Source organism: Canis lupus, chromosome 12 (genome assembly GCF_011100685.1).
Source record: "Canis lupus familiaris isolate Mischka breed German Shepherd chromosome 12, alternate assembly UU_Cfam_GSD_1.0, whole genome shotgun sequence".
Taxonomy (NCBI): domain Eukaryota; kingdom Metazoa; phylum Chordata; class Mammalia; order Carnivora; family Canidae; genus Canis; species Canis lupus.
In genome coordinates this window covers 17,682,543-17,710,488 of record NC_049233.1, presented here as the reverse complement: position 1 = coordinate 17,710,488, position 27,946 = coordinate 17,682,543, and the positions used below count along the sequence as shown (strand labels likewise).

The 27,946-nt window shown below is 37.8% G+C and overlaps 1 protein-coding gene and 1 long non-coding RNA gene across 4 annotated transcripts in view; one reads left to right on the top strand and one right to left on the bottom strand.

The window, feature by feature from the left end:
* Window positions 1-5,447: 5,447 nt before the first annotated feature.
* On the top strand, window positions 5,448-26,068 carry RHAG (Rh associated glycoprotein). Its single transcript, NM_001110768.1, is given in 10 exon segments — window positions 5,448-5,640; window positions 14,494-14,677; window positions 15,296-15,446; window positions 17,479-17,626; window positions 17,731-17,897; window positions 19,370-19,507; window positions 20,059-20,180; window positions 24,185-24,258; window positions 24,593-24,666; window positions 25,382-26,068. Coding segments are annotated over 10 exon segments (1,248 nt in total). The 5' UTR covers window positions 5,448-5,483; the 3' UTR covers window positions 25,415-26,068.
* The window catches only part of LOC119874176, a 31,773-nt gene continuing 20,173 nt past the window's right edge, over window positions 16,347-27,946 (bottom strand). For 2 of the 3 annotated variants that reach the window (XR_005367808.1, XR_005367809.1), the window contains 5 exons: window positions 24,730-24,776; window positions 22,399-22,470; window positions 20,506-20,568; window positions 20,123-20,247; window positions 16,347-19,039 (listed from right to left, as the gene is read on the bottom strand). This is a non-coding gene — a long non-coding RNA (uncharacterized LOC119874176). The remainder of the gene's footprint in view (window positions 19,040-20,122; window positions 20,248-20,505; window positions 20,569-22,398; window positions 22,471-24,729; window positions 24,777-27,946) is intronic. The other variant, XR_005367810.1, reaches the window with a different exon arrangement.

Below are 27,946 nucleotides of genomic sequence, written 5' to 3'. Positions count from 1 at the left end.
GAATTATAGACCAATATCCCTGATGAACATAGATGCAAAAATTTTCAACAAGATACTAGCCAATAGGATCCAACAGTACATTAAGAGAATTATTCACCATGACAAAGTAGGTTTTATCCCTGGGATGCAAGGGTGGTTCAACACTCATCAAACAATCAATGTGATAGATCACATCAATAAGAGAAAAATGAAGAACAATATGATCCTCTCAGTAGATGCAGAGAAAGCATTTGACAAAATACAGCACCCATTCCTGATTAAAACTCTTCAAAGTGTAGGGATAGAGGGAACATTGCTCATATATTAAAACCCACTTATTGGGCAGCCCCGGGGAGCTCAGCGGTTTAGCGCCGCCTTCCGCCCAGGGTGTGATCCTGGAGACCCGGGATGGAATCCCACGTCGGGCTCCTGGTGCGTGGAGCCTGCTTCTCCCTCTGCCTGTGTCTCTGCCTCTGTGTGAGTGTGTGTCTCTCATGAATAAATAAATAAAACCTTTATTTTTAAAAAGCCACTTATTGAAACCCCATAGCGAATATCATTCTCAATGAGGAAAAACGGAGAGCCTTTCCTCTAAAATCAGGAACACGACAGGGATGTCCACTCTCACCACTGCTATTCAACATACTATTAGAAGTCCTAGCCTCAGCAATCAGACAACAAAAAGAAATAAAAGGCATTCAAACTGGCAAAGAAGAAGTCAAACTCTCCCTCTTCGTAGATGACATGATACGGTACATAGAAAACCCAAAAGACTCCACCCCACGATTGCTAGAACTCATACAGCAATTCCGCAGTGTGGCAGGATACAAAATCAATGCCCAGAAATCAGTGACATTCTTATACACTAACAATGAAACTGAAGAATGAGAAATTAAGGAATCAATCCCATTTACAATTGCACCCAAAAGCGTAAGATACTTAGGAATAAACCTAACCAAAGAGGTAAGGATCTATACCCTAAAAACTACAGAACCCTTCTGAAAGAAATTGAGGAAGACACAAAGAGATGGAAAAATATTCCATGCTCATGGATTGAAAGAATGAATATTGTGAAAATGTCTATGCTACCCAGGGAAATTTACACATTCAATGCAATCCCTATCAAAATACGAATTTTCTTCACAGAGTTGGAATAGATAATCAAAAGATTTGGATGGAATCAGAAAAGACTCTGAATAGCCAGAGGAACGTTGAAAAAGAAAACCAGAGCCAGGGGCATCACAATGTCGGATTTCAAGTTGTACTACAAAGCTGTGATCAACAAGACAGTATAGTACTGGCACAAAAACAGACACATAGATCAATGGAACAGAATAGAGAATCCAGAAGTGGACCCTCAACTTTATGGTCAACTAATATTCGACAAAGCAGGAAAGACTATCCACTGGAAAAAGGACAGTCTCTTCAATAAATGTTGCTGGGATAATTGGACATCCACATGCAGAAGAATGAACCTGGACCATTCTCTTACATCAGACACAAAGAATAACTCAAAATGGATGAAAGATCTAAATGTGAGACAAGAATCCATCAAAATCCTAGAAGAGAACACAGGCAACACCCTTTTTGTACTTGACCACAGCAACTTCTTGCAAGATACATCTATGTAGGCAAGGGAAACAGAAGCAAAAATGAATTATTGGGACTTAATCAGGATAAAAAGCTTCTGCACAGCAAAAGAAACAGTCAACAAAACTAAAAGACAACCTACAGAGTGGGAAAAGATATTTGCAAATGACACATCAAATAAGTCACTAGTATCCAAGATCTATAAAGAGCTTATCAAACTCAACACCGAAGAAACGAAAAATCCAATCATGAAATGGGTAGGAGACGTGAACAGAAATTTCACCAAAGAAGACATACACATGGGCAACAAGCACATGAGAAAATGCTCTACACCACCTGCTATCAAAGAAATACAAATCAAAACCACAGGAGATACCACCTCACACCAGTGAAAATGGTGAAAATTAACAAGACAGGAAACAACAAATGTTGGAGAGGATGTGGAGAAGAGGGGAACCCTCTTGCACTGTTGGTAGGAATGCAAACTGGTACGGCCACTCTGGAAAACAGTGTGGAAGTTCCTCAAGAAGTTAAAAATAGAGCTACCCTACCACCCAGAATTTGCACTACTGGGTATTTATCCCAAAGATACTGATGTAGTGAAATGCCAGGACAACTGCACCCCAATGTTCACAGCAGCATATCCACAATAGCCAAACTGTGGAACGAGCCATGATATACTTCGACAGATGAATGGATAAAGAAGCTGTGGTCTATGTATACAATGGAATATTACTCAGCCTTCAGAAAGGACGAATACCCACCATTTGCTTTGACGTGGATGGAACTGAGGGGTATTATGCTGAGTGAAATAACTCAGTCAGAGGACAACCATCATATGGTTTCACTCATACATGGAATATAAGAAATAGTTAAAGGGATTATAAGGGAAAGTAGGGGAAGAGAGTGGGAAAAATTAGAGATGGAAACAAACCATGAGAGACTCTTAACTCTGGGATACAAAGGGTTGCAGAAGGGGAGGTGGGCAGGAGGTTGGAGTGACTGGGTGACAGACACTGAGGAGGGCACTTGATAGGATGAGCACTGGGTGTATACTATATGTTGGCAAACTGAAGTTAAATAAAAATAAATAAATAAAAAAGAAAACAGGGCAGCCCGGGTGGCTCAGCAGTTTAGCGCCGCCTTCAGTCCAGGGCCTGATCCTGGAGACCCGGAATGGAGTCCCACATTAGGCTCCCTGCATAGAGCCTGCTTCTCCCTCTGCCTGTGTCTCTGCCTCTCTCTCTCTCTCTCTCTCTCTCTGTGTCTCTCATGAATAAATAAATAAAATATTTAAAAAATAAATAAAAAAGAAAACATGTCTACACCAAAAATTGTACGTGACTATTCAAAGCATCATTATTCATAATAGACAAAAGTTAGAAACAAAATATCTGTCAATGGACAAACAGATAAACAAAAAATGGTATGGCCATACAGTAGAATATTAATTGTTCATAGGAAGGAATGAAGTACTGAAATATACTATAGCATGAATGAACCTTTAAAAAAAGTGCTAAGTAGAGGAAGCCAGTCACAAAAGACTTCATATTGTATGATTCCACTCATGTGAAAGCCCAGCATAGGGAAATAAATAAAGGTAAGAAGAAGATTAGTGGTTGCTTGGGGCTGGAAAGGGAGCATGGGGATAAGGGAGTGATTGTTAATGGATTCAGGATTGTCCTCGGGGAGCAACAAGACAGTGAGGGAAATAGCCATTTTTTTTTAAAGATTTTTTAATTTATTTATTCATGAGAGACACAGAGAGAGAGAGGCAGAGACACAGGCAGAAGGAGAAGCAGGCCTCCTGCAGAGAGCCCGATGGAGGACTCCATCCCAGGACCCCGGGATCAGGACCTGAGCCAAAGGCAGATGCTCAACTACGGAGCCACCCTGGTACCCCAAAATAGCCATTTTTAAATGCCATAAAAATAATAAACACCACAGAAACAGTACACACAATCCACTGTAAGAAGTGCGATGAAAGAGAAGATCACAATTCAATGAGAGATACTTTCAAGAACCTGGGTTCAAATGGGAAGTCAGTGAAGGCTTTGCTAAGGAAGACACTTTTTATCTAAGAACTGAAGGCTGATGTGTGTAGGGTATGGGGTATGGGGTGGGGGTGGGGAGGGAGAATGTGTGAAAAGGGTGTTCCATTTAGAACAGTTTGAGTGAAGAGCTATAAGAAAAAAATAACTATTTTCCCGGATTGTACATGATTCAGCTTATTTCAATGCCAAGGTTCGGAAGGCAAGCAGCAGATCTGAGCCCCTCAATGGTCAATATGCCAACATACTATATTTTATCATTTTTAAAGAGCTTAAAGCTACATTGATATATGATATTGTTTAGATCTTCTTGCAATATATACTTTGTTGCTTGTTTTTTACAGTCTGGTATAAAGTTTATCAACATAAACACTTGGCATTTATGATTTGCTGGAATTCTCAAGAACAATCTTTGGGCTACTACAACACCAGAAATCAAAGTGTGGAATGGACACATGTATTCCCCTAGCTAACCATATGAACCCACTCCTGCTGTACCATTCTGTAAGGAACAATGGAAATAGCCATTTCCAAAATCTTTGAATTGTAGATTCAGAAAATGTCAAAGGTCACTTAGTCCTAATATGTTCTGTGGTGGACAAATACAGCAGAAAGAGGAAAGCAAAACAGAACAAAACAAACTTGCTGTTTTCTTTCATAAACATTTGTTGTGATATAGAATATGGCCCAGCAGTCATATGTACTTATATTCTGAATAAAACCTTTTGAAAATGAGTCTTACTAAAATAATTTTATTTAATTGCTAGCTATATGTTCTCAAAGCTCTTTATTCTGCTATGAGAATAATTACAGGATGGAAGCAAGAGCTGTCATGGTAGTTTTTAATTGTTTGGCATCTTATTTACAGGTGACTATTTGTTAGGAGTGTGGATTAACTATGTCCCTGTTTACATGCACTCTCTTCTATTTTACCATTAAAATATATATCTCAACGTATTTGTACACTCATATACTTATATTTGTGTAAAGCAGAGTATGAATTCAAGAAAAACATTATCCTAAGTAAGCAAAACCACTTCTTATAGTGCTGTATTTTCCTCATTGCCCATTGCCTAATATTCAACATCTAGTATCTTTAATTTTGAATACAAGGCATTTTACAATCCAGCCCAGCTACCATTACAGCTTTATCTCCAGACATTTCCTTCTTCCTTCCCCATCTGTGCTATATTCTAGCTTTGCATAACTAATTGCTATTCCTCAAATATGCTGTGTTCTTCTAAGCCTGATGCTAGTCCCACAGTCTTACTAATAAAGCCTATCTATTTTTTAATGTCTCCATCAATATTGTTTCATGTGCTAGTGTTCTTAGCCTGAGACAAAATAAATTGCTGACTTATATATGTTCTCTAATACTTTTATAACCACTATTATATTACCAATTTGCTTTTATACAATCATTTATGTTTGTTTCTTTCTTCCTAGCTAGATTCTTAACTTCCTTAAGGAAATTAATAGATTCATTCTATATTTTATTTAGTTTCAAGTCTCCCGTAGAGCCTAGCTCAGTGCCTGCCATACAGTAAGCACTCAAGAAGTGTCTGTTGACCTATGTTAAATAAAATTCTAGACACTTTCGTGCAATAGATCATTTCTGTAGCCTGGCTTCTTCAAATCTACATTGTATATTCTTCAAACTAGCTGTTAGAATGATTCGACTATAGAACATAACTCTCCCCAAGAGGTGGGGTGTTTCATCAATTTTACCCATTTTTTTCTTGCAATGTCATTGGAGTGAGTTGAACATGCAACCCAATTCCACACACAGAGCAGTCCCCCTGTTCTTATCAACCTTCCACAGCCTGTGAAGCCCTCAGTGTGCCTCTGTACTTTGCCACAAACATGAGGTTCATATTCCCTACCATAGCCGTTTTGCTGGAGGCTTCCATGATTGTTTTATTTGGATTCTTTGTCAAGTATGAAACAGAGCAGAATGCTATCCAGCAGCCCAACAGCACCAACTCAACAAAAGTGGACAGATCTCTTGAGTTATATCCTCGTGAGTAAGCCATCTACTTCTTATTATACATTTTGGGTTTTTCAGAATGTGAAACCATTTGGGGGACGGAGACTATGAAATCTTTGAATTCTGTAACCATCTGAGCTCCACACTGGAGGAGCACCTTATAGAATTTGAGATACTTATGAGTGCTAAGGGTATTATATGTTTATGCTGAGGTATCTGGTCTATGACATCCGGTCTCTGTAGTTAATGTGTTTGGATAGAATCTATGTCTATTAAAATATCAGCATAAGAAGCCAAAAATTAAAACAATTGATTAATCTTTTGCGTTGCCTACCTCTGCTAAATGATTTAATTAATTTTCCCTTAAATTGACTCCTCTTTCTGCAAAGTAAAAAAATATCACCTCTCAAACAACAACAATAACAAAGAATCAAAGGTAACTTTCAAAGAAAGAGTAGAAACAAAGTGAAATATTGAGAAGGGAGCCTGGACTTCATGTGGGGGCCCTAAGACATAAGAAGTGATATTAAGGATGATATTGGAAGTAAATGAATGTACTCTGCATTTTATAGCATTTGAAAAAGAACGCAATTTGTTCCTCTGCAATGGAAGAAAAGTGTGAGCACCTAAAGCAGATTCCTTCCCCGGGAATGGTTAACTGAAGAAAAGAAAGGATTTAGTTTTGAGTTTGACAAGGAAGGCAACGAAATAGTTAATAAAACAATAATAATTACCATTAACTGAGTATCTATTTGGAGCCAGGCATATTCATTACATCATTAACACCAGGGCGGGAGGTGATAATATATCCTTAGTATATAGATTTTTTTTTAAATAAGGCACACATGATTTTATTATTAATTAACTTACTAAATATTAACTTTACTAAATCGTTTAAAATAGTAGCAATGTTTATTACAGTTCTATGGTGTATGTCTAAGCTTTTAAAAAAACATATGACATTTGTTCTCTCATTCCTACATTTTTTGATGGGGTTATATAATGGGGAATATTTTCATGCAGATGATCTGACCCTGGGATCCCTGGGTGCCGCAGCGGTTTGGCGCCTGCTTTTGGCCCAGGGCGCTATCCTGGATCCCGGGATCGAATCCCACGTCGGGCTCCCGGTGCTTGGAGCCTGCTTCTCCCTCTGCCTGTGTCTCTGCCTCTCTCTCTCTCTCTCTCTGTGTGACTATCATAAATAAATAGAAATTAAAAAAAAAAAAAGATGATCTGACCCTGGAGCTTTCAAATGACTCAGCCATATTATCCCTGGCTCAAACATCTTGTAGAATAGCCCAGAAGCTACAGGATTATGATTATACAAATATATTTTCCTACATTTTCTACATTTTTCCCTACATTTCAAATTGACTTACACAAAACTTATGTGACAGCTTAAACCGTTAGAAAAGATTACTAAATATTCTCTTATTAAGAAGAAATGTTCGGGGCAGCTGGGATGGCTCAGCGGTTTAGCACCTGCCTTCAGCCCAGGGCGTGATCCTGGAGTCCCAGGATTGATTCCCGCATCAGGCTCCCTGCATGGAGCCTGCTTCTCCCTCTGCCTGTGTCTCTGCCTCTCTCTCTGTGTCTTTCATGAATAAATAAATAAAATCTTAAAAAAAAAAGAAGAAGAAATGTTCACGTCAAACACTTGGGGGTGCCTGTCTAGCACCATGTGTTGAACCAAGAGCAGGATTCAAGTTAGTACAGGGAGGGCTCTGCTCCTGCTTAAGAAGCTCATGGTGTGTTACAACAGTTCTCAACTGCAGTGTGCTAAAAATTATGAGTTTTCCACAAATAAGCAAGGCAGAGTATTAATTTATATTTCAAATAAAACCAGTGAGATATAGGTTTATTCATCCCTCTTGCTTGCTTCTGCTATGCTTTTCTGAATAGCAGAGTAATGTATGCTGTCACATGGACCATCCCAGGGCACAACCTTCGAAGTATGTGACACATTGGAACATCATATTTCATGTCATGAATGACTCCTTAGATAGTCATTTTTTAAAAGATTTTATTCATTTTATTCATGAGAGATACAGAGAGAGAGAGAGAGAGACAGGCAGAGGGAGAAGCATGCAAGGAGCCCGATGTGGGACTCGATCCTGGGTCTCCAGGATTGCGCCCTGGGCCAAAGGCAGGTGCCAAACCACTGAGCCACCCAGGGATCCCCCATAGATAGTCATTTGAGAAATAAGCTACACCCTGTGGAGTTTTGGCCCTCATGGTACCTAGCCAAGTATCAGTCACCCTGCTGAGAAAAATAGTTTGACGAGGAGTGAAGCATGACTGTGACACTTGGCCAATTCTTGCTAACTTGTAGACAGAGTAGAAAAAAAGAGAGTTTAGAGAGAAGGCCCTTTGTTGAGGCCTGTCAACATCTTATTAGATATTCTACAGACACACATCTTTAATAGCTATGGGATATGAAAGCCACATCCATGATGTTGTTATACTCTATTACATGCAAATCCATGGGTCTTGCACTTTGAGTAGTTTTTACCTATGTGTGATCTTGTTATACAATGCATTGGTCATTTGAAAAATATTGATTGAAAGTTATTCATAATATAATAATCAAACATATAATATTCCAAACGTTGACATAATATTCATAATATAATAATTAAAAAGGATACTTCTTAATACCACCAATAACTTCAGGAAGCCCTTGAGAAGTATCAGGAAGCTAATAAGCTCATAGGGACAGACACAAGCTTTCTAAAATTATAATTTTTTTAAGTCAAATGCTATTACTGGCAACAAATACTGTCAATTCTTTTCCTTGAAATGACAGCCTCACTTCATTCATTTCTCAGACTGTGTCAATACCTGTCTGAAAAACTATAGCTTATGTCAGTCTTTATTTTAAATAAAAATAGAGTTCAATGAAAAAAACTACTCATTCAGCTGGTACTCAAACAATAACAAACGTGCTTTGTTTCTGAGATGCACATCATGTGTTAGCAATGCTTTATGTATAAATGCATTTCCACAGACTAATTCAAACAGAATATTAAAAGGACATGTATAGTATAAGAAAGTCAGTAGTTAAATTAATAATTTTTCCTACTTCATCAAAGAATTCTTAATTAAAGCCTGCTTTTTTCCCCCCTTCAAGTGAGTGGTCATTAAGAATACCACATAAGAGAGGTGTCTGGGTGGCTCAGTCAGTTAAGAATACCACATAAGAACCTCTTAACTCTAGGAAACAAACTAAGGGTTGCTGGAGGGAAGGGGTAAGGGAATGGAGTAACTGAAGGATAGGCAGTAAGGAGGGCACATGATGGAAGGAGCACTGGGTGTTCCATGCAACTGATGAATCACTAAACTCTACCCTGAAACTAATAATACACTATATGTTAATTAAATTGAATTTTAATAAAAAATAAAAAGAATACCACAACCATCAGCGCAGTTTGGTGCTACTGCTTTCATCCTACTAAAGTGCCCATAGTTTTTCACACCTTTGTTTCCTCATCTCTGGAAATACCAACACAGCAAAAAAAAAAAAAAAAAAAAAAAGCAAGTAAACACCATAGAATTATCATGAAAATAGTTTTCACCTCTCAGACTCCTTGAAAGTGTCTCCAATCAACTTTGGGACCACTGAAGATGGAGGTAAACTGGCAAAGGTTGTACATGGCCCTTAGACGTTATGTTATGAATTTCAATACCAGCAATGGATTAAGTACAATGATCTATTTTTAAAGAGCTACATTTAAGAATGTGTTTCTATATTTATTCAGATGTTGTTCAGCTCATTTATTACCCAAAGATTTAGCAGATCTAGAAACAAGTTACAGGCAAAGAGTAACTAATTTGTGTAGTGTAAATGAATCCTAGGGAATTGTTTGCTGTTATTCTAAATGTTACCTGGAATTGTTTCTATTCCTAAAATAACATACTGTCTGTAGTTTATAACCTAACAAGAAGATATCAGCCTCCAGTAGAACACTGCATGTTGCCTTTGACTGAATAGTTTTTGTGTACTGTAAAGGACTAGAAGCAACGGGCACAAATAGAACCCAAATCCTAGTTTCTGAATACCATTCCCCACTCACAGGCTCATTGGAGAAATTGTTGGTTCCAGGTCAGGGTAAAGAAAGCACTAGGTAAGCCAAGGGTGTAAAGACTAATGGGAATATGCTGAAAGAACACAGCATGATCCTGATTGAAGCAGCACCAACTAGACAAATTGGGGATAAATGGAGAGTTAAAAATAATAATGACATGCTAATAGTAATTCATGGAAAGAAAGATAAAGGATTCAAGGATGCCTGGGTGGCTCAGTGGTTGAGTTTCTACCTTCGGCTCAGGTCATGATCCCAGGATCTGGGAACAAGTCCTGCATTGAGCTCTCCATAGACAGCCTGCTTCTCCCTCTGCCTGTGTCTCTACTTCTCTCTGTGTATCTCTCATGAATAAATAAATAAAATCTCAAAAAAAAGAAAGATAAAAGATTCAGTGAAACCATAGAAATATTCCCCAAAGAGGGGTCCCAAAAGGAGAGAGAAAAAGTTCTTCCTTTTAGAAGAATGCCAACTAATTAACATAAAAGAAATAATATATACAGAAAACTATAATTTTGAACTTAAAAATGTAATAACTGATTCCAGCAAGGTTCTTTAATGAAAGCAAAAACCATTAGGTAAAGTTACTAGAGAACACATTCTAAAGAATTGCCCCAACAAACTGCTTATAGTTTATCAGGCAAAAGTTACATTTATGGTGAAGAGACTTAACAGAACAGTCTCAACCACATGATCAAATTTATCATCACCAATAATAGGAAAAACAAATTACATGCCACCTCGTGAGGTGAAGTGGGAAATGCATAGCACCACCCATATAATATTCTTCCCAGAATATTCAGTCTCATTCTAACCATGGTGAAACAGTCAAACAAATCCAAATTGTGGGACATTTCGCATTAAGGACAAAACCGTGTGGGAGAACCCATCTAAATAAAAGACACATGGCAAACAAAAAAATATATGAAAGTTGAATGGATAATGGGTTGAAAATCCTAAAAAAAGAATAATTTGTGAACAGTTGGAAAAATTTCAACATAGATTCTATATTATATAATATTATTGTATCAATGTCATATTTCTTGGATGTGATGATGATGTTATGATTATTTAGGAGAATATCTTTTTCATTAGGAAACTCACGCTAAAGTGGTTGGGAGCAAAATGTCATCCTACTTCCAAATGGTTTAGAAGAGTATATATAGGGGTCCCTGGGTGGCGCAGTGGTTTGGCACCTGCCTTTGGCCCAGGGCGCGATCCTGGAGACCCGGGATCGAATCCCACATTGGGCTCCCAGTGCATGGAGCCTGCTTCTCCCTCTGCCTATGTCTCTGCCTCTCTCTCTCTCTGTAACTGTCATAAATAAATAAAAATTAAAAAAAAGAAGAGTATGTACATATACATCTGGAGAGAGAGAGTAAATATGGAAAATATCAACAATTGACAAATCTGGTGAATAGTACATATATTCATTGTACTATTTTTCTAAATATTTGAAATATGTGAAATTAAAATATTTGGGAGGTGGGAGAGGAAAGATACCACCCTAAGAATACTTTTCTCTCATAAGAGTTCAGAATATAATCCCAAATTATTCAAAGGACTAGAACTCTCTAAGAGCAAAAAGCTATGTGCTTGGCAAACACCTTGCCAGCCTTTAACCATTAAAAAGCAAAGCAACAACAACCAAAAAAAAAAAAAAAAACAGGCAGGTGGCTGGCAACCCATTCTATGTAATAAAGTCCCGGCCATCTGCCCACAGCAAAAAATAATAAATAAAAAATAAATAAAAAGCAAAACGAAAGAAGAAAGCCAACCAATTTCTAATTGACCAGCTGAACAATTTTCATGACTTGAAATTTTCATCACCAGAAAAACAATTTTTCTAAATAAAAGACTGATAGTCCCAGTTAGATGAATTCCCAGTGGCCCTCACCAGTGATTCATTTATTTATGCATAACTGAGGCATCTCCTGAAAAGCTACAGATGCCAGACTTTCTGATGGAGCCTATGAGCGACAAGCCACCTCTCGTTCTCACCTTTACGCTTGGATTCACTTTCTCCTGGAAGGGTGCCTTACTGGCAGTGCTCACTCCATAGGCTATTTGAATAAATGACAAGCATTTAGACAAGCAAGCACACAGAGTAACAAAACAGACAAGCACATAAACAAGTGAAATAAAGTAAGAGGGATATGCACAATGTTACAACTGTGACCCGTAACAGTGTGCAGAAATTCTGGTTCTTGAAGGGGGTAAAGAAGTTTGCCAGGGAAAGACCCGTTGGGTTTGGGATGGAGAGGTAGCTGGCATTACAGGAGAGAGAGGGAAAGGACGGGTGGGTCTGTTTCATTCTTTTGATGGTAGTAGTGGTGCAAAGTGAGTTGGAGCCATCAGTTGCATCTTAAACATGTTGAGTTACCACGCCTTACAAGATACCCTACCGCAAGATAAAGGTGGAAGTAAAACAGAACAAAAATACCAGCTATTGTCACATTTGCTCTGGAGGCTAAAATCACACTCTATTGAAAATATCTGATATAGACAAATCTTGGCAATTCTTGAAACCTTTTAGAAGACTTCACAAAAGTTCAATCCTCTTCCCTTCACACCATAAAACTAAACTCACGATCCTCTGTCTAGTTCCCACCCACAAATTCTTAGAGCAGGATAAAAGGCAATACAGAATCCTAATTGTTTATAGATCTTTCTTATCCACACTTTTTATACAAAATCATTATGATTCACAACTTTGTAGTCACCTTAGAGACTTAAATGGTAGATGAGGTTCTTAAGCCCCCTTGTGGCGAAAAGCAGTAACAATCTGAGGAGGAGAAAACCATCAGCACACAGATAATATGTATGGTACTTATATTTCAAAAAACAAACAGGTTCACGTTAATTGACAGTTGCCAATCAACAGGTCACATAGAATCCCAATCCTGAAGTTCCCTGAATAGATATGAGATGGGGGTGGCCCCCCAGAATGCTGGCATTAAGTGAGATTGTTGGCCAGTCCGCATTATCTAACTGGAAGAAAGAAAGCACAGCATTCTCCTCTCTGAGACTTTCCTCAAAGTTGCTGAGAAGGGACAATTTTTAGAAATATACTATTCCTTTTTTTGTCCTCCTCATACTGCTCCAATGAACAATAACATGACCAAAAACATCATTGTATGGATAGAGTCAGAAGAGTAAATGACCCTAGTATGTGCCTGAATCACAGTAGGCTGCTCTCATTCCCTTTATTCTTATATTTGCTGCCTTCATCCACAAGTTAGATTGGCTTCTAGACCACCGAGGGATCCTACTGACTCAATCTATGAAACTAAGCATATCTGTCTGTCTTGTTATTCTTCGTAGAGTAATACCTTAGGATAAATCCCCATGCCCCCCAAGAAGCCCTTCATATGCCTTCAAAGAGCTTTTGAAATGCTGGGTGCCTTTGGAAAGTCAACATCTTCATCCACTTCTGAGTGGGATCACTGTCACAGATTATTTCATTAAATTTAATTTGCAAAGTTTAAAATTAATGTGGTATGCAAGTTGTGTCAGGGAGAGAAGGTCAAGAAAGTTCCGCAGAGAGGAATGTAGCCCATAGAGAAGGTGCTACAGGTTGGGCTCCCTGGGAATCAGACTTTAAGATAGACATTAGCCTGAAAGGAGTTTTAGTAGAGAGTTCCTTAAGGATCAACACCTGTAGTGGGAAGTTTTGCAGGGAGAGACCCCACAGGGTATCCTGAGACTGGAATTATTTAGCTGCAGGTGGTCCTCCCCTGAGGCCAGGGGATGCTCCTGTGAATCAGTCATTGGGTACAGGCTGACCCAGAAAAGGTAAGAGCATTTCCCTGAAAGAACTGAGAGCTCAGGGTTATCATCTAGCAGCACTCCCTACAGCCAGGGGAATGGAAAGAATAAGTTCTTAATTTCTAAAAGGGGTTTCTGGAGAGTGTATCACAGCATCTCCTACAGTAGAGAGAGCTAAGTGGCATAATCTCCCAACCTCGAACACACTGTCTCTTGAGCCCGAGGTAGAACAGAGATAAAAAGAACCAAGAGATTACTATTACTATTACCTGTATTACTATTACATGTCTTTGAGCGCCTGGGAGGCCAACATTCTGTCTTGGTTATATTTACAGCCATCCCTACCATGCTCAATGCATGGAGGAATTGGTGTCAAGCCTGGATTCAAATCTTAACCCCACCTTTAGAAATCAGTTGGATTCTATTTCTCTGAGTTTCCTCTGAGATTTTTGAGGCATGTCCTCCCTCATGATTATTTCCACTTAAACCCCTGGCCACAGTGGTTCATAGTAATTTGACATTAAATATTTTCTTTTTCCTCTCTGGTTTTATATTTATGCCCAATTCTATTTCAGTTTGCTTTGTGTATCTATTAGGTTGAACCACAAAAAGTTGCCAATAACTGACCCATTTTTATGATAATTTCCATGTAAAAATTATAAATGCTAATATAGTGTGGCAAATGCTAAAGTTGAAGTAATGTGCAGAATGATGTGTGAAAGACAAAGGAAATGTTAATTTTCCCTGGGAGAACTGGGAAAGTCTGCAAGAGCGGATGATGTTTGCACTGTGCTTTGCAATGTCTTCCACAGGTAGAAAATAATGGAAAACTCTTAGGGTATTCTAAGAAAAGGGTCAAATACTGAATAATTTGCCCAAAGTCTCATGGCTGGTAGGCAGCTGGCTGCCCAGTTAATGCTCTCCCTTTGCAGTGTTTTATATAAAAGATGTGACATTTAAAAATGGGATATACTATGATGCAATACTTGCTTAGTTCTCCCCCAACATAGAATTTTTTTCCTCTTTTTTTTTTCAGTATTCCAAGATGTGCATGTAATGATATTTGTCGGATTTGGCTTCCTCATGACCTTCCTGAAAAAATATGGCTTCAGTAGTGTGGGCATCAATCTACTTATTGCTGCTTTGGGACTCCAATGGGGAACTTTTGTTCAGGGGATGGTGCACCGCCACGGACAGACAATTTACATTGGAATCAAAAAGTGAGCATCCCTTATTTTCAACCACTGTGTCTTCAGAGCAGTTATTTCTCTGCTTGGTGTCTTGTCAGTCAGCCTCCGAACTGGAGGCACACTGTCTCCCTTAGACCACAGAAGATTGTTGGGATCTCAGGATGTGCATCAACACCTTGCTCTACTGAGCTAGGTCATACATCCATGTCTGTATCTCTCTGGTTTGACTCTAAGGACACAAAAAAATCCCCTTTCATAAAAAAGATTATTCCTTCCATCTCAGCTACAGGGAACAAAAATCCTCCATTAGCTATTTTTCTACATGTCTATATTTACATATTGAAATGTAAACACTGCAGAAAATAATCCATTTATCAGACTGACAAAAATAAAGAAAAACCTAAATGAGATCAAGAACAGGTTGATCAAAAAAGGAAATGTTGGAGCAGCTAGAGCTTATGGCAGATGGACAAGAGGTAGGGTAAAGAAGTGAGAATGTGTGAAAGGGTACATGGGGTGAACACCTGATGGGGAGCTGTGGGGAGGGGACCTTGCACGCTGGATAAAGTGATGCTGTAATTCATCCCAGCTCACAGTTTTATGTTGGGTGTGCATTATTCTTTTATGTATTCTTTCTTTTTTCCTCAGCATGATAAATGCAGACTTCAGTACAGCCACAGTCCTGATTTCTTTTGGAGCTGTCCTGGGAAAAATAAGTCCAACCCAAATGCTGATCATGACAATAATAGAAATCACGGTCTTTGCTGGCAATGAATATGTGGTTGGTGAGATATTTCAGGTAAAGATTAGAGGATTTTTACTTACTAGCTTTGGACATCAGTTCTGGTTATACCTAAAGGATGCCCACTCTACATAGGGACAAACATTGATGAGCATAATAGCATAGCAAGTGTAATTACACTCATCACTTATTTGAGTGTCTTTGGTAAACCAGGAGTCTTATCAACATTGCCTCATTTCATTGTCACTGCCACACTACAACCTGGATATTATGTTGTTACTGTTATACAAATTACAACTAATGATCACAGATGCTGAATGACTGGTCCAAATCTGGATTCAAGCCTAGATTTTTCTAACTCCATAACTCATTTTATTACATTATATTTCCTATTAATGATCAATTCCTATTATATTTCAACTACTACATGACTAGCCTTTACTTTTTTAAAAAAAAAATATTTTATTTGAGAGAAAGAGAGACTAAGAACATGATAGAAACAGAAGGCAAGCATGGGGTGGAGGGCAGGGAAGGGAAGGGCAGGGGGAGTGAGAGAAGCAGGTGCCCCACTGAGCAGGTAGCCAAGGGACTCCATCCATCCCAGGACCCCAGGATCATGACCTGAGCCAAAGGCGGACACTTAGCCAACTGAATCACCTACGCGCCCCTGACTAGCCCTTTCTAAGGCTTTTGTTAAAGTCTAGATCAAATTTTTTCCCTAAGGATAATCGATAGAATATTTCCAAACATACCCCAGTATTTTGCTCATTTCTATTGAACATTTAATGTCACAGCAAATTCTTCTTTTTATTTAAATTCCAGTTAGTTAGCATACAGTGTAATATTAGTTTCAGGAGAGCAATATAGTGTTCAACACTTCCATACAACACCTGGTATTCATCACAGCAAGTGCACTCCTTAATCCCCATCACCTATTTCTCCCATCCCCTCGCCCACCTCTACTCTCAACATAAAATGTTTTCGAAAATTTTCTAGGTATCATGTGATGGTGATTTTGACTGACAAAATAGCTAATGTCCCTGTATCTATAGAATTTACAGTCCAGTGAGAGAGATAGACATCGAATAGAGAATCATATATCCCCCACCCACCAGAGCCACCTGCATGTACATGCACACACAAATATTATTATAAATTGCAATACCTGCTATGAAAAATAAGTAGAGGGGACTATGGGAGAGCATAACTGGAAGACCTAATTTAGGTTGTGGAATCAAGGAAGGCCTCTCTGAGGAAGTGACAGTTTAGCTGGATCTGAATGGTAAAAAAAGAATATATCAAGTATGAAAATCCTAAGTAAATTAATAAGTTTGTATCATTTTCCTACCTTAATAAGTACTATGGAACTATGCCTCACATTTGGTACTCCTAACTTTCCCTCTAGTGGCAGACAAATGTAGAAAACTGGATCAAATTCATAGTGTCCTAAGGAGGGACCTAAATATATTGCTTCAAATGAATCTTGGACCTCAGCTGGTTTTCACATCATCACATAACACAATGAAAAAAATAAAATATAGGAAAGACTGGGGCTTTTGAAAGCTTCAAGTCTTTGAATTGCAATTAAGTGAGTTTTAACTGTAATGTCAAATGAATGCAAAAAGCATCTTCCTTTTGAAACAAGCACAGTACATAATATTTCAGTAAGAATTTCCCTAACCTGGAAAAGTAACTTATAATGAATGGAAGGTCACGAATACCTAGCACTTTACAAACATGGCCCCACTAAGTCTCCTCACAACTATATTAGCTGGGTAATATTTCCCACTTTACAGAAACAGACATCCAGAGAAGTATAGTAATTTACCTAAAGTCACATTGCAAGGAAGTACCTGATAGAGCATTGGAAGTCAGTTCTGCATGTCTCCAAAGTCTGTATGTTTTTTAATTTCACTATCCTGTTTTATTCTTTCTGGCACATCCTTCCTTTCTTTTTAATTTTATTAGAAGTGAAACTGAGTCTCACTATGGAGCAATCATTTAACCAATGAAGCAGTCCTTTCATTGACTTTTGCTCCGTAGTGGGACTAAGTTTCACCTCTAATACCATGAATGCTTTGCCCCTCAGGCCTCTGACATTGGAGCATCAATGACCATCCATGCTTTTGGGGCCTACTTTGGCTTGGCAGTAGCAGGTGTCCTGTACCGGACAGGCTTGAGAAAGGGTCATGAGAAGGAAGAGTCTGAGTACCATTCAGATTTGTTTGCAATGATCGGTGAGTAGAGATGAACTTGCCTGATTCAGTACCTAAGGCAAACTGCCTCTGCTGGACTGTCTTCCACATCCAGAACTAATTTCCTTTTCTGTGTTTTACTGCAGGGACTCTTTTCTTATGGATATTTTGGCCCAGCTTTAATTCAGCCATCGCTGAAACTGCCGAGGAACAGTACCTGGCCATCATAAATACATACCTCTCTCTTGTTGCCTGCGTGCTCACAGCCTATGCAATGTCCAGTCTTGTTGGGCACAGAGGCAAGCTCGATATGGTAAGTACATATTAACCACCATGGAAGCTTCGCTAAGTGACACTGGTGGTTGCTCAGATGAGTGGGTCATTTCTGCACCACTGCTGAGCTGCCACAACAAATCACAACACCGCAAACCTTGCAGAATATTTTGAAAATTATGTTCATTTGTTTCTTCATCAAATTTGTATTGTGGCAAATCAAAAAGTGTCCCAAGGAATTTACAGTCTATTAAGGGATATAGTCATGCAAAAATCAAAGATTTGAGCCCTATTTCTTTAATGATAGAGCTGACTGTCTCCAAGGTATTAGAAAATCCTCCTTAGAAACAAAACTTGCCAAGTGTAGAGAAAGAGAATGGGGGGAAGGTGCACATTAATTCTGTTTTCCTGACTGCAAATATTCCTCTCAAAGAAATGACAACTAAAAGCAACATGAGATCCTGAATAGGACCTTGGAAAAGAAAAAGGGCATTACTGGGAATGCTGGTAAAAGTCAAATAAGACTTTTACTAGAATTCATTCTATCAGTGCTAATTTCCTGGTTCTTTGATTGCATAAGATGTTAACATTGGGAAAAACTGGGTCAGGGATATATGGAAACTCTGCAGGATTTTTACAACTATTACATGTCTAAAGTTATTTCAAACACATTTTTTAAAATCCTCCCCAAGTTGGTCTTTTGAGTTTCTTGCCTATGAAGCAGAGAAATGTCAGTGAAGGAATAATCCACACATCAGCTGCTCTTCTTTTCCAGCCCGAGGGAGGAAAAGGATATTGTAATTTCTTCAAGCATAGCTAAGGACATGGATTTCAATGTACAAATTGCTTAATGAAAGAAAATTGGAAACACAAAAAGAAAAAAATTGTACATGTACAACTCGGTCCTAATTAAAAGTAGGGATGAACTTTCCCCCTCAGGCAGAACAGCCAAAACATGATTCCTATGAGGAATTCTGGTAAATGGAAATTGGTTACTCTTTCCACCATCTTCAAATGTTCCCAATAATGAAACTTGGGAAAGCTGTTGTCTCTCATGGATAATGTGCACATTTTGGTGTCTCTACATTCCATCTTTAAATATTGGGATATCATGGACTCCACAAAGCACACAGTAGCCACAGACCTCTTTTGGTTCATGAATACCACAAATGCATTCTCCAACTGAAAAAAATAGACATACCACAGTTAGGATAACTACACTGTACATACTCCGGTCTTCCACTACCACTTCTTTGGTTTTCCTCACATCCCTCCCCAAACTGGTCTCACTAACCCAATCACTTAGTCATTACCAAGAACTCCAGCAAGGAAGATATCAAATGTCACCTGCTTGGAAGAAAGGCCTTCTGTCATCTTTTTAAAAAATAATCTATAGCTCTTTGAACTGAAGAATGTGCCATGGGGTCCATGGAACCCTATGTAGATTGCTTCACTGCTTCCGAAGGCTGCCTCATTCAGCTCACTTCATTCGTGTTTCTGTGCTCCACACAGGTTCACATTCAAAATGCAACCTTGGCTGGAGGAGTGGCTGTGGGCACTTGTGCAGACATGAAGATTCACCCCTATGGTTCTTTGATCATTGGGAGCATTGCGGGAATGGTCTCCGTGTTGGGGTTCCGGTTCCTGACCGTAAGTATGACAAGTGCCCTCAAACTTTGAATCTGTACCATCATCTTCAGGCATGCCACCAACAGAGAAAAGCCATGAAAATTCCTTTTATCATCACCCCTCCTTGTTTGAGGATCATTTCCCTTCCTGTCAGAAATACCACTCACATTTCATTGTGCAGTGGTTTCCACTCTTCCTTGACTTCTTTTGTGTAACGGGAAAGAATCTGATAAATTATTTAATAATTAGTGTGAATTAAATGTTAAGTACTGGTGTTACTTCCTTTGGACAGTTCCACTAAAGGTGATGTTTATTTGTATAATTGAGGATTTTGTGCCCTTTTAACCCCTTAAACTCCTTATCATCAGTAGGTAAGAAGGAGGATAATTTGAAATCACTTAAACTTCAAAACCATCTACTAAAAACTAACAAGAGTAGTTTTGTACTAACATATTCAGATTCTCTGACTTAAGGGGTTTTAGATCTGGATGGTAAAAGGGGCATAGTCATTGACTTCAGTTACAGAACTCTATATGTCAAAATAATAAACCTTCTTCTTTTTACAATTTTAGCCATGTCTTACTGCTAAACTGAGGATCCATGATACATGTGGTGTTCATAACCTGCATGGCTTACCTGGTGTGGTAGGAGGCCTCTCAAGCATTGTGGCGATACTCTTGGGAGTATCTACAGCGTGAGTTAAAGAATGGGTTTTCCTGCACCCTGAGGTTTGATGATGTTTTATCTCATTCCTGAGGAACCTGGAGATGAGAGAGCCTTTTCTTTAGCAATCCAGGCCACAGTTCATAAGTATTGTCCTTACTGGAGCCAAAGAGACACAACTGAGATAATAGAACTGTATAGGAAGATGTGTCAGAACTAATGTTATTAATGGTGATTGGTTTTCATTTGTTTTAATTAACAGTGTTAATTTAAATTTTAAATTTTTCTACCATAGGCAAGTGTCTCCTTGCAGATAGGGCAACTTGATAATCACAACCAAATTATAGTAGGCTTACTCTTTTAGTTGGTCTCACCAAAATGGAGGATGGGGCATCCGTGATGAGCTGAGTGGTCATTTCCTATAATCAACACATAGAATAATGAGTTAGCATAATGTGAAAAGCAGCTGGATCTAGAGAATCAGGAAGACTGGCATATGCTCCAGCTTTGCTAATGGTTAATAATGAGGCCTTTGAAAATTCACTTAGCTTCTGTGGTTCTCAGTTCCTCTTCTATAAAATGAGAGAATTATATTATTTATTCTCTAAAATCCCTTCAAGCTCTAATAGACCTAGATTCTTCCCAAAGGGGGCATAACTGTTTAAATGGCCAGAGGAAAAAAAAAACAGTTATCAGTCAAATCCAGGACAACAAAAGTAATGTCAAAGGCCATCTGTTGTCATTTTTAGGTAACAAGATTAGAACAATTTGATATAAATGTCATCCATGCAAAACAGCTAGGAAGATCACTCAGTCCAGTCCAGATCACTCAGACATTAAGTAAAGAGGAACCAAAACACTCAATTTTTAAAGCCAATTGAAAGCATGAAGTAAAGATGAATATGTTTGAAAATGTCTCAAAGCAACTACTGGCTGGAGTTGAATAATCTGAAGAGAAAAATCTCTTTAGTTCTAATAGATTAAAATTCAATTCTGTTGAGACCAGTAATGATAAATATTTGAAAAATTTGTTTAGTTTAAACATTTTCTACTGAATAGCTAGCTTGCTTCCACTTTCATCTGGAAAGACCACTCATATCTTCTGTTTGTTTTCTTTTTTTGCCTCCTTCACAAAATTGGAGAACAACCCCAGAAATACCCACATTTTCTGGTAATTCTCTCCAGGACCTAACATGCTGTTGAGACCGAACACTAGCATATTTGAATGCAAATCAAGCATGATAAATGCAGGAGTCCATGAGCTCCTAAGTGCTATAGTGTATAAACACTCTGCAAAAACACTTTTAAGATGTGCCTCATGATTAGAAATAAAGGAATTCTTGAGCATCATGCCTGCACAGTTCCATGGATGTATGTAATAAAACAAGATTATCAGGCTCTCATAGGCTGAGTCTGGGTCTCATTGGGTGGCCAGATTTTGGGTAGGTTCTGTGGTTGAGAGTCTAGTCCTTGGGTATTCAGGCTAAGCAGCCACTCCTCAACACGCTCAGGGGGACTTGGAGGTGGGGGTGGATGATGAGCTTTGGAAGACCTATTCACATGGATGAAATTCACATATGTTTCACACACCAGACAAAATATTTTGGCCAACAGCCAAGACTATTTACCCTGGTGTTTCTATTCAGAATATTAAAATGCAAATCAGGCTTCTTGGTAAGCATAGAACAGGAAAAGTAAATATTCTTAAAGGACATCTGGGCACATTATGGCAGCGTAATTTTAATAAGGCTGTTAATTTTGTTAAACCTCATATTTTCCAAGCCTGTTTTATCATGGAACTCTTTTTATCAAAATATCTTTTAATACTGTGGAAAAGATTTTGGCAAATTCTGATAAAATTAACAGGCAGTTTTAAAAAGAAAAATATCAAATGAATAAATATATTTTAAGTAGTTGACCTCACTGGTAATCAAAGAAGTGCAAATTAACACAAGTTACCAATTTTTCGGTTATCAAGTTAGTAAAAATTAAGTAAATAGTACTACTGAATGGTAGCTAAAATAGAGAAATGGGAATATGAATATATATTTTTCTATTTCAAAAAGCCCTTTAAAAAGTGTGTGAACTCTTATTAATAATTTCAATTCCAAATCGGTTTTATTTTAGGGAAATTATTGGGCAAATTCATAAGCATGCTCATAAGAGGATGTGTTCTCAGCATTTTTTTTAAAAATATGAAACATTGGAAACAACTAAGAATCCAACCTGTAGAACTATAATTACAGTACCTTTTTACAGTGTAGTACTTGGTAGTGATACGGGACAGCTTGGTTCTTGTCTCACAGAATCGAAGAATGAACCTAGCAAAGGAGAACAAGTAAAGCAATAGAAGTTTGCAAAGATACAGAGAAAGCTCTCAGAAGTGAGAGGGGTCCCTACAGGGTTGCCACTGAGGGCTTATAGTAGCAATTTTTTATTGAGAACTGACTAGGAAACTTGTGACCTTGCAATTCTTGTGCTGTCTTGGTTTGAGTTAGGGCTGGTGATAACATCTTTAATGGCTTACTTCTTTGGAGTCTATTCTTGACTATTCTTTGTTGGTCGCAGATGATTGTCATAAAAAAGACATCCTCCCACCCATACACCTAGGGCAGGGTGGTCTGGCTGGCTCTCTTATCTCTGGTTTCCTTACACCTCAGCATTTTTGGGATTTCTGTGAGCCTGATTCTGTGACCCCCAACCTAGCCCTGCCTAGCCCTATTTGTCCCTAACTCAGTAGTAATTAAAATTATGATCCAGATCTACATTTACTGACATCAAAGGACACTTTGATTAAAAGGATTAATGGGAAAATCAATATTATAACGTGATTGCCTTTTTATAAAAATATATGTCTCTCTTTTACATTCTTGTGCTGAGTAGGATTTGAGGGAAATTAAACTTTTTCCCTTATTTTTCTGGATTAATTGTTTCTCATATTTTTACAATCATCATGTATTATCAGTACAATTTTTTTCACATAGTAGAAAAAAAAACCTTCAAATAAAAAGAAAAAACAGAAATCTGAGTTAAATACATACTCTCTCTTGGATGATGAAGATGAAACACCAAAAAACTCTCATTTTCCAGTTGTTTGCTTTCTCATAATCACTCATTCAGTCCATCAACAACTATTTATGAATTGCCTGCTAAGAGTTGCCATGCTACAGAAGTATTCACATTCCTAGTCCTTTTGTGACTCATATAACAACCTTATGCATTTCATTAGCTTTTTTTTTAATTTTTTTTTAATTTTTATTTATTTATGATAGTTACAGAGAGAGAGAGAGAGGCAGAGACACAGGCAGAGGGAGAAGCAGGCTCCATGCACGGGGAGCCCGATGTGGGATTCGATCCTGGGTCTCCAGGATCGTGCCCTGGGCCAAAGGCAGGCGCCAAACCGCTGCGCCACCCAGGGATCCCGCATTTCATTAGCTTTTAATGATTCTTCCATTCCCCAAAATTATGAGGCACTTTTTTCACTAATTTTATTTTAAGGTAACTATGTCTAAGATGACTTACAGAGATTTTAATGAGTTGTCTTTACAATATATGCTAAAATTAGCTTTTCTGATCTTGCTGATTTTTTAAATTAAAGTGCAATTGTTCCTTTTGGTATGGGGTGTGGAAAGATGGCCACTAGTGTTTATTTTGTACATTACTCCATCTGTAATGCTTAAAAGGGAAAGTGGCACAGAGTGAGTCCTGAATAAATATTTGTTGAATGGATCAGGGATCAGAATCTGGTACCATATTTTTAGAAAATACTAAACTCTTTCTAAGGAAGACCTTTTCTTCATTTCTGAAGAAAAAGACAATTTTGCTTGAGTGCTTATAAGAACCTTTAAATATTGCTCAAGAATTTCAAAGAAAATAAAAATACAAAATAAAAGAAAAATCATAACAAATGTTTGTTTGCTGATGTAATGCTGCTCTCTGGCCTGAAGATGGCAAGCATCCACTCCCCCAGGACATGAGATTTGTCTGCTGGTAATCCTGGAAAACCAACACTGGTCTTTTCTTTTGGCTTCTTAGGTCTAGCATGACAATGCAGGCAGCTGCCCTAGGTTCTTCCATTGGATCAGCAATTGCTGGAGGGCTGATCACAGGTAGGATGATAAGTAAACAGTTCCATGCATGCTATCAGCATAATAGATGATAAACATATCGCCTGGTGAATTTGAAAATATTATAAACTTCTGATAGTAGTTATCATGTAAGCTCAAGGGGATGATTTTATAGCAATATATACTTTTAAAATATTTTATTTTTAATTAATCTCCACCCAATGTGGAATTTGAACTCAAAACCCCAAGATCAGGAGTTGCCTACTTTCTGACTGAAGCCAGCCAGGTGCACCTTATAGCAGTATTTTTACTACTATGCAAGTAAGTTTTCCTCTTCAGCATCATAACATGACTTATTTTCTCCCTACTCTCACAGGTTTAATTCTCAGGTTCATTGTCCGTGGACAGCCATCTAAGGACAACTTCTTTGATGATTCTGTTTATTGGGAGGTACTGTATGTACAGTTTTCTAAGGATGTAAATGATGACTAAACCAGGGAAAGTTTTACTCACCCAAGCCCAATTGTCTGTTCAGCATCCTTGTGATAAACTTGGATAATCTGCATATTTATAGAGAGAAATTGAGACAATGTGTCCAGACAAATAAAATCAAAAGCTACTGTTTTTTCCAAAGCAGAAAGGACATGAAGAAAAGACAGAATTTAGTAGGCAAATGTCCTTTGCTCCTCTGAGAACAATAAAAAGCTACTCATAAAAATAATAGGAATCCCAGGCAGTGGCATGAGGTTTTATACCATATACCTGAGTAGTCAAAAACAGTAGAATATGGAAAGCTTAAGAACTTAGTGAAGAATCTCACAAAAGGTTTTATGAATAACATCATCTTCTTTCTAACCTCCAGTGTGTACCTCTTTACTCCCTTGCCATTTTCCCCAGATTATTTCTTACAGAGCTTAAGAGTGATAGATATTTTGATGTGTTCAATGGGATTTTCAGAGAGAACAACTTAGGAAAGAGAAGGTAGTCAGGGTGAGTGGGGTAAATGTTTTTGTTCTTTCATTCTTCCCCAACACAAACAATTTTTATTTTTAGTTTTTTCTGAACATGGATAATAATTATAGAAAATATCTTTGCTTCTATCCTAACCTCTGACGTGGCCAAGCGAAAGAAACTACAAAGTGCCCTAAATTTGTTTTCTTTAAAGGTCCCAAAGGAGAAAGAACTGGACAATGTATGAATGTGATGGCTACAACCAGCCAGAACCTGAAGACTGAATATCATTCCTGTGCCTCGGCTTCCTTTCCCATTATCTAGAATCATGTTTAAAATTTTTAAAAAGCATCATCCAACTTAGAACATGGAACAGAACGGATGGGTCCTGAGCCTCAAATGTCCAATGTGAAAAATCTTACCACAATATGGTGCTATTTCTTTACACTCAATGATTGTTTAGTTGTAGGAATATGGCTTATAAAAGTCAAATGGATTCTTTTTAGGACTCCCAGACTACTTTCTCCAGTGGGTAGGTCCAGGGTGAATATTCCATATATATTCGTTTTTTTTCCCCCATAGAGGTAAATTTACAAAGAAATCAACACATCTGATTATCTCAGTTTCTTAATATACATACTATATCTTCAATCCCAAAGATTATAAAACTAAAACCAATAAAACAATACCTAAGAAATCAATATAAGAAATATGAAAGAAGGGCAGCCCCGGGGGCCCAGCGGTTTGGCGCCACCTTCTGCCCAGGGCAGGATCCTGAAGACCCGGGATAGAGTCCCAAGTCGGGCTCCCTGCAAGGAGCCTGCTTCTCCCTCTGCCTGTGTCTCTGCCTCCCTCTCTCTGTGTCTCTCATGAATAAATAAATAAAATCTTAAAAAAAAAAAGAAATATGAAAGAAATATATTGTGTAGAGCAAGAATATAATTCTTTTTGGTGGCGCTTTATTGATTTAAAAAGTCGGTAGTAATATGTCTTTGCTTGAATATTCTTATGCTTAATTCTTTTTGCATGTTTAATATTTCCAACAAGAGCTCAAGTGCTATCTGACCAAAGTCTATTTTGTATAAAATTCCAATAAATTAAATGTTATTTTATTATAAATTAAAGCATTTGTCTTTGGCTCTTCTTTCTTTGGTGGTTGGAATTCATTTTATTAACAAGCACACGCACGCTCACACACACACACTCCTCATATTTAGTCCATATTCAATTCCAATAAATTGTTACTATGTATTAACTACAAAATAATCAGGTTAATGTCTCCTATTATGGGGTAAGTTTTAAGAAACTAAGTTTTAGAAAAGGTAACTGACATAATCATATAAAACCATTTCTAAAGAAATATGATTTTTTTTCTCTCTCTCTAGAACCTTTTAACATTTTCCTTCTATTTCTGGAGTCCTGGGATCTTGTCAGGATATATCTTTGTATCTATGAGGAAATAAGCCCTGGTAAAATTAACAGAGCCTTTAACTACTAGATGCTAGATATTAAAAATTACAACAGTAAATTATTTAATATTTTATTCCTCTGGAGAAAAAGTATAATCTATTTATAGATCTTAAGTATTTCACTAGACAATTAGGTATTTTCTTTCTAATGTACATCAGAGTCTCTTTCACATGGATTTTGCAGTGCACTTATTTTATTAAATCCACTATACCCAGTCTTGCTTATCACCATAATCATCTTCACTACCCAGATGTCCAGAGACCCCCTTATTCCCTGCATATCATAAGGCAAAACTTAGAGGATCTTGAGTATACACAGGTATTTTTTTTAAGTCTATGATTGTGACGTGCTTAGGAACACAGCTGTGATGGCCATTAGCCTTTGGCTTATGAACATTCTCTCCTGCCTTGCTACAATGCTGTTCTTTTTAGGGGTACTCTTATTTTAAAATTCTGAATTAATGGTCTTTTTTTCATAATAGAATATGCTATTTTTATCTATCTTGTCTAGAATTTGGTGAAGCATCCTAATTTGATGATTTGAGTCTTCAGCTCAGATAAACTTCCTTCTACTACTTAATGGCTTCTTCTCCATCTCTTAACTTTTCTTTGTCTAGTACTCCTGCTATTCACATGGAAAGTTGACTGGAACTGTTATCCAAATCTATTGTATTGCCCATCTTTATTTCATTGGTTTTAACAGAGATTCTGTGCTCCTTCTGTCCATCTATTGATTTGTTTGCAAATCATTGTCCATCTTTATAGGTGCAGCTATATCTTGTGTGTGTGTGCATGTGTGTGCATGTGTTATGCTTGAATCTCCTTAATTGTTCTTACAACTTTGTTTATTGAGGAATGTGGTGCATTTTGTTCAAGTTTCAAAGTCTAACCTGGCTCTGTTAATAGTTAAATAACGTTTTTTCTATTCTTTATCTGTTCCAAAAAAAGCATTTCAGATATCAAATAATACTATTTATATTAATTGGCTGATTTTTCAGCTCTACTTGGATGATCAGTTTCAGGAAGTTTTTGCTATTCTTTGTTCCTATCTAAATCTAAAAGACTGGCCTATAATTTTTAACTGCAATTTCAGACAGTTTGTTGAAAGCTGAGATATTTTCAGTCTTCCCACCCCTTACTTCTACAGTCTTTACTGCCTATCATATAAGAGAGCTCTGTTGATCTGTTGAGCTATTGCTTTACTGCAATAGCTTTTTTGTTGTTGTTGTTAGAAGTCACTTATTTTGTGTATCTCTTAAATCTCTTCATTTTGGAGTCTGGCGCCCCTTCGATTGGTTGTTGATTTAGCT